General features: G+C 43.5%; 1 protein-coding gene across 1 annotated transcript; it reads right to left on the minus strand.

Moving 5' to 3' along the window:
• Nucleotides 1-1,830: 1,830 nt before the first annotated feature.
• LOC116443115 (translation initiation factor IF-2-like) lies at nucleotides 1,831-7,675 on the minus strand. Its single transcript, XM_032107008.1, has 2 exons — nucleotides 7,663-7,675; nucleotides 1,831-5,505 (listed from the first exon to the last, which is right to left on the minus strand). The coding sequence occupies exons 1-2, from the start codon at nucleotides 7,673-7,675 to the stop codon at nucleotides 4,703-4,705; spliced, it is 816 nt and encodes a 271-aa protein (XP_031962899.1). The 3' UTR covers nucleotides 1,831-4,702.
• Nucleotides 7,676-7,903: the final 228 nt, after the last annotated feature.

Consider the following 7,903-nt stretch of genomic DNA (forward strand, 5'->3'; position numbering starts at 1 on the left):
AAAAGAGTTGAAGTTACCATGGAGAGGGTAGAAGATAAGAATAAAGTGATCAGGGACCAGGAAGGGATCTGATAACTAGGTGTCATGGATGCTATTTTCTTAGCTGGCCTAGAATAAGAGACTTCCAGCACTTAGGAAAGAATGTGCAAGACTGGATTTCTTTTCCGTGTGTATACTGATGCACTGGGATCACTAAGTTCTGGATGTAGTTAATCCCATGCACCAACACAGTTCTTTGCTGCAGCCACTGCAACCCTTCAGCAGAAGCCTAAAACAGGCAGGCAAACTTCAAATGCTGTCACCCAAAATACAGGCAGTTTTGCTTGTGTTGCAGAGGCAAGCAGGCTACACAAACTAGTAAGGCGAGAACTTTAGGTACAAAGGAAACAGAGTAACAGCAGAAATAACAAAACTTGGAAAGAGAAACAGTAAGACCTGGTAGGAGAGCCCTTTCTGCTGGTAAAGTCTTGGACAGGGAAAAGAAACAGAAGTTCACTTCCAGTCTTCAGACTTGCATCCCAGAGCAAATACGGCAGCTTTCACTGTGATGTAGCACTTTCCATGTCCACGGAAACACTCCTGGCCTTTTTCATTAAATGCAAGCCTTTCACTTCAGGGATTCCAGTAGAATCCCAATGCAGGTAACTTTTTCTGTTGTATTTCTCCTCATGTCTAACACCTTCAGTGGCAGGACGTGCTCATTTTGGACAGAAGTTCACAAAGCCTATACAGTATTGTAGCTAAGAAGCTAAAAGACTCTTAGCTAAAAAGCTCAACTTGCTCAGATGAAAAGATTGACTACTTTCTTAAAAATAAATGTATACATTTGTAAAAATTATGACCCAAAAATATATTACAAGACTAAATTCAAAACATTCTAGACAACTGTAATCTGTGTATGTAAGACCAGTTTCCCAAACATTCACACTTTTGTTTTGAGTGACACTTCAATTTCTGCTACAGAAACTCTCTAGAGGCATATACCGTGTGTGTGTATATATATATATATATATGCGTGTATATAACAGATATAGAACTTCCTCCAGAAGCAATGTTCTAGAACTAATTTCTCTGATTTCTCTGAGTAACACTTAAGCACAGGATAGTGGAAGATGCACATAAACTATTTAAACATAAAGAATGTGGTCCACTTTCATTTGTAATTACTAAACATTTCCTTATGTTAATTTAGTACTCATGGAGAAAGTATCAAATGAAAAGCCACACATAATTTATTTAATGCACTGGGGCATTTTAAGTAAGTGCTTATGTATTTAGAGATGTAATTGTCTAGAAACTGGCATTTCCTCTTACTGTCTCAAGCTGCTTCCCAGTGTAAAGCAGGTCCCAGTCATTATTATGTGCATGGTCCAGGAAGTAATAAAGTAAATGGCCCAAGCCAGCCCCTAGTGAAGCCAAGTTCTCAAATATCAATTTTGCTAGCATGGGAACACAGCACTCTCCTTGGTGACAGAGAGGGCAACTGCACCCTGCAGGGAAGCAACTATCTTGGATCTAAGATTTTAGGTTGATGCATGCCAGTATCTTTAGAAGCAGCATTGACAGACAGTAGCTGGAGGGGTGAGCAGCTGGTGACTGCTCTTCACAAAATAGGTAAGACAATAGCGCAAAAAGACATCAAACCAGGGAATAAGAGCATCTGAAGCTTAATCGACTATGCCGTGAATCTCAATGCATTTTTATTATTCCATGAGTCAAAAGAAGTGCTTAGAAAAGCTACAGACAAACATTTCTTGCAGTACTTTCTCACCCAGCACAGCCAACAATACACAATAGGGACACTATAAACTAAATAACTTTGCAGAGAAATTCCATCAACTCAGCCATGTGCCTATTTTAATGTTTCTATAAAAAATTCACACAAAAAGTTTGAGTGAGTGAAACCCCTGAAGAATAAAGCAGAAAAAAATTTCAGAAAGCAACGATGCCATAGACAATAACGTGCCTGCAGTACTGCTTTTTAACTGGCATGATGCAATTTTTCTTTCCAAACTAATTCATCAAATCACAATAAAGAATGACTAAATTTACAAGATATGAGCTACTCTTGCCATTTCAGGTTTTCACAGTATTTTCAGAGCCTTGACTTTTACAACATCTCTAAGGTAAGGCTCTCCATTCCACTGAAGAATTAATCTTTTTGCCTCCAAGCCTGATGTTGCAGCCTTCGTATATCATACAAGTACACTAGGGAAGGTGGACAGCTAAACAGTAAGGGCTGAGACTAGGACAAAACTAAGGACGGAATCTGACTGGATTAACTTCTGTATTTTGAATGCTAGATTGAGTAGTGTTCTGAACCAAGAAATGTATGGATAGCCCTAGAGCAAAGCTAAGCATCTTGTATGCAACTCCTCAAAGAAACAATTCACATGTACTTACCTAAAACCTACTGAGTAATACACAGCCAAGACCCATGTGGACATGAGGACAAACCCCTTCATGAATTATACAGCATCTCAGCAGTCCACTACATGCATTATTTCAGTACCACTGTCTCATTTTAGTACAGGTTCTTAACATTCTCCTTAAGTCATCCACAGTACAAAGCACTACTGTTCAGATGGCAAGTGAAGTTTAAGGGAGATACTTTACACAGGAGATAAAACAACTAAGTGGTTAATGGCAGCATGGTCAAGCATATTTTCTCTCATTAATTCTTTCCCTCAAACCCAAAAAGCTACAACAGGAGCCAAGATCAGTCCTACACAAGTTGCCTGAGCATAAGGAAAAGCAACAGGGAGGACAATGTCACACGACCCACCTACAAGGCGCTTAGCTGAAGCACCTTCACAATCAACATACACAGACCGGGTCCTTGAAAGGCTAATTCAGATCAAATAATGCTAAGGCACGTGCCAGCATGGTTTGTCAGGGATATATATCTCTGCCATCTCCTTTCTGAAGAGAAAGGGACTGGTGAATAGCCAGTTAAAATAAGATGCCTAAAGGTAGATGGTGAAAACACCTATTAACTTCCAGATCAAACAAGCTCTGCTTGATATGTGCTGTTTGTTAGGACAAGAAAAGCAGGCAGCTATAGCATCCTTTTTGACCCTTCAATTAAGTTAGGAAAAAAACCCAAAGATGTTTTAAATTTGGAAACAGTCAACAGCTATGACTGCTATTTTACTTCAGAGAAAACCTACTAATAACAAAAAATAATGTGTTAGTTTATTAGTGAGCATGAGAATACCTAGCTTTTGAAAAGTTTAGTTCATGACAAAGGTTGATTTACCACAATAATGCTGTGCGCAGGGTAAAAATGAAGTATCATCAGATTAAACTTTTTCTCTATATTCTGGAAGACACTTTACAATTAGAGGAGGTACAAGAGCAACCTTTGCATGTCTTCTAAACACATAATGAGTTCAAACAATTCAAAAAGAGAGGTAGGGTTAAATACCTGAAAGTTTCTTCCCCATATTAAAAATACATTAGAACTGTAAGTTAGAAGCACTACTAAGGCACTGACTTAATTTCAAATGCTTAGCTACAGCCTTAATTTTCACTATAAACTTAACAGGCTCATAGTTAGGTCTTATAAAATTCTGACTGAAAAATTAACTCTTGTTTTTAAAAACATGAGACAGTTATGCACATTTATTGTACAGGTTTTAATATATTCCAAGTTTAAACCATTGCAATAAACGATCAATACACTAAAACTTGTATCAAAAAGATACCCTTAGCCATCACTATAAATATACCAGCAATTTTAATTAATTCACAATAGCAAAATCATGACTTTGCTTTTCACAGTAAGTCAAAATATACAGGAAAGATATCTCAGAAGTTCATCGCAAATTGTGAGCACCAAGCAGTACAATTAGTCAACTATACTGTAAAAAGACTCTCTTATCAATATAAAGTGTTAATTACATATTTTTGCTTTTGTTAGAGAAATACTCAAGATTTTTTACCATTCAGACAAAAGCACTTAATATCACACATACAAGTTTTGCATATTCAGAACACAGAAAATACAAGTCTGTCACTGATCTCCATCTTCACAAAATAGAAAATCCACCTCTTTCAAGGACGCCAGGTGAATAAAAAGGTCTAAGCATAAGAAGAAATGCAGGCACTTGCTCTTCAGCCCAAATTCAGGTACCCTCCAAACAGCATGAAACTAGTGATTTTTCATCCAGCTCTGCAAAAGAAGGAGCATCCTACTGATGGGGTCGAACCCCACTACTCGTCTCGGTGGCCAAAGCTAGATTCCTCCTGCAGAACTAGGAGAAGGAATTGTTGCCACCTCAGCAGCATGCAATCCCGAGAAAACAAAGGGGATTCCCATTGTCATTGTCTTCATCTGCAGCTGATCATCACCAGCACTAGCAAGGCAGTAGCTTGCGCAGTTATCTCCACAGCGGGCAATGTCACAACCCGACCAACAGCACAAACTACTACCTCAGCCAGGGCCCTGGTGCTCCCGACCCCTTCTGAAGGGGGAAACAAGCAGGCAGACAACACAGCAGCGACAAATAAAATTAAAGGGAAAAACAGAAGAAAGATAAAAGGGCTCTGGGGTCTTTTGATGATCCTCGTCTCCTTTATCTGCTGCAGACATCAACCAGACTCCTCTCGCCTGACTGTGAAAAGCAAAGGGAAACCCCGCCCAGCTCCCTCCCCAGTTTTGCCCTTTTCCTTGCATGACCTGGAACCGACGGGAAGAGCTTCATTTATCAGATACATTACAGACCCCAGCTGGTACAGTAAAGATCACGTTTAATTTCAAACAGCCACAGTTCCGCAAGCCTGTAACAGATGGGGCGGGGAGGGGAAGCAGGGAGGGAAGGAAGAAAGGAGAGGAACCGGGGGGGAGAAAGGGGGGAGAGAAACACAGCAGAAAGACACCCCCGCCACCACACACACACGACCCTCCGGCCACCCTCCTCGCCCCCCCCCCCCCCCACCGCGGGAACGGCGGCGGCACGGAACCTGCTCGCCGCCCCTCCCGGCAGCGCGGCCGCCCGCCGGCCTCGGGCAGCCCGCCGAGGAACGGGGTGCGGGGCGGAGAGGCGGCCGCCAGCCCGCCCTGACCTCCCGCCACCCCGGCGGGGCCGGCCCGCTCGCTCCCCGGAGAGGCGGCGATGGGCCGGGAAGCTCCGGACCCAGCCCCGCTCGCCCGAGGACGCGCCGTGTCGCCGGCAGGGGCGAAGGGGCCGCGGAAGGACCCCCGCCCCGGCCGCCCCAGCGGGGAGCCCCCGTCGCCTCTGCCGGCGGGAAGGAGGAAGCCGAGCCCTCTGGCGAGGGCGCCGGAGGGCCGGGGAGGGGAAAGCGCTCGCCTTGCCGAGGCCGCAGACAAAGGAGGCGCCGTGCGGACGCCGTGGCCCCACTCCCGCCGCGGCTCCGTCCGTCCGTCCGTCCGTCCATCCGCCCGTCCCTCGCCGCCGCCGCCCGTGTGTCCGGCTGAGCCATAGAGACCGCGCGGCGCGGGGGGAGCGCGGAGCGATCCGCGCCACGTGACCGGGCATGTCACTCACCCGGCCGCCGCCATCTTGCGGAGGGAGGGGGAGCGCTGCCCCCGGCGAGTGCCCAAGATGGCGCGGGCGGCGCGGGGCCGCTCCTCACAGACGGGGGCGCTGCGCTCGCCCGGGGGCGCCGGGCCGGGCAGGGCCGCAGCTTCCGCTCCCCATCCACCACTCCTTGGCGACCGCGGGAAACGCCGCGGCCGGAGCGGGGCCCACGGGAGGCGCTGGCGGGGCGAGCGGGAGGCAGCGGACTCGGGCTAGCCCCGGGAGCGGCGCGGCACCGGCCGGCGGGGCAGGAGACGTGCCAGCGGGCTGGCAACCGCACGGGCCGCTTGGGGCCGGGAACTTTCACCTCCTCAGCGCGAGAGGCACAGCGGGCACGGGCTTTCAGGGTACATACAGTACCTGCCTTGGCTCTGGACTTTTAATTTGGAAGCCCTTTTCTTTCTAAATGTGAATAGACTCCATGACGATTATTCCACAGAAACTGACCTCAAAGAAACAGACTGTGAACCTCATTACAGATTCACGAAAGTTATAAATACTAACATTCTTATTGTTCTGCCCTTCACCACCAACACATCTATGAACAAATCTATTGAAAAAACAGCTACCGGCACACCAGAGGGATTAGACTGGAAGAGTTAAAAAAAAAAATTAATATGTGTTACTGTGCTTAGAAAGACTGTATTAGCATCAGTGGTGCAGAATATGGAAATGGAAATACAGACAATAGACTTGAAGTTTCTAATGCAAAAGCATCTACAACATGGGTTAAGAAGGAAATGCAATGCCTTTTATGACAACTTGCAACAAATTTGCAGTTGAGAAAGTCGCACTGGAAAGGAGCCAAAACACTGCCACCTTAGAGACAAAGATAAAATGCTTTACAATTACGTAGTTCCCCCTTTCTGAAGTTGCTACCTACATGAAGCATTGGGCACAATCAGATCACTGATCACTTGTTTAAAAGACATTTAAACCAGTGACATTCTGTTGGAGAAAACATGCCAGTGTATGATGAGGTGATCCTGAAGTTCGTATGTTTTTGATAGTGCCTGGCACATTAAAGAACATTATATAGCTGAGAAAATGGAAGCATCAAGCAACTCAAGAGTCCTTTACTGCTGGTTCTGGAAGGGACAGTTTATCTCCTCCAGACCACTTTCTATCAATTCCTGTTCTCTAGGGACAGTGAGACTTAATTGTTGTACCTTTTGAGGCCAACTAAGGAGAGGCAAAGTATTACAAATACAGATGCACCAAGAAGTGTATGCTGTGTTCCTACTCAGATAAGTTGGTGTACACATAAAAACCCAGTTTTGAAAAAGAAACACAATTTAAAATTGGGAAGTTTAAGTGTTTATTAAAAAGAAAAAGCAAAAGCCAGATATTTTCATACTTTTTTTCCTATTAAATAATCAGATTTAATTATATTACAAAATATATTAGCAGTGGAAAAAAATCCTCCAAACTTAGAATATTAAAGGTTTTATTTACTTCTGGGTTAATTTTTACCTTTTTTTTTTTTAATGTGCTCCCTTCTGTTCTAAGGCCACCTCAACTATAATGTAAAGCAACTTTTACACAAGACTATCAGTATTTCACATCTCAATGACTTGTTTTCCTGAATTAAGATCTCTTTTATATTTGTTAATTAACAGACTGAAATCCATCTTAACATCATGAGAACATTTAGAAAGTTTCTTAGGCAAGGAGTTAGCAATTTGTATTTGAAGAAAATCAGCACTTCTGGGTGAAAGTAAAATGTAAATTCAAACCACATCATTTGGATAAATTTATTATAAGAAGGGGAGATAAACAACTGTAGAATACTGTTTCTTTTTGGAGTTTGGTAAGTTAAATAATTGAAATATTTGTCATTTATCATGTCTAAGCAGAAATTACTTTTAAAATTGTAATCAGGTATCAGTGCAAACTACTGGCAGATACTCACATACATCACAGTTTCTTATATGGCAAATCAGAAGACCTACACATCTTGTTTGATTTGCATTTATCTATAAAGTCCAAGATCTATTACAGCAGATCCTGGAAAGCAATGAAAAATTAACTAAAAGGTTAGGAAATAGGCAAGGCTGCAGATGGATACAGGCACCAATCTGCAAGCTTTTAGTCCCTAATGTTCGTTGGAGCCACCCACCTTGCTGATTCATGCTGTAATGCAAAGCTCTGAAAGATTTTGAGGATCAGAGCTCTTAGTTACTTTCAATAATTCAAGTTTTGTTTACTAAGAGTGTAAATGTGCACGGACTTTCAAAGAACTCATGTTTACTAGCAAATATTTTCTCATTTTCCTAAGAGATGAGAAATTCAAATGCCTAAAATAAGCATTCAGGCACCGAAGTTGTAGGTTTAAGAAGTAACTGTAACTTTGCTGACCT

This window comes from Corvus moneduloides, chromosome 4 (genome assembly GCF_009650955.1).
Source record: "Corvus moneduloides isolate bCorMon1 chromosome 4, bCorMon1.pri, whole genome shotgun sequence".
Classification (NCBI taxonomy): domain Eukaryota; kingdom Metazoa; phylum Chordata; class Aves; order Passeriformes; family Corvidae; genus Corvus; species Corvus moneduloides.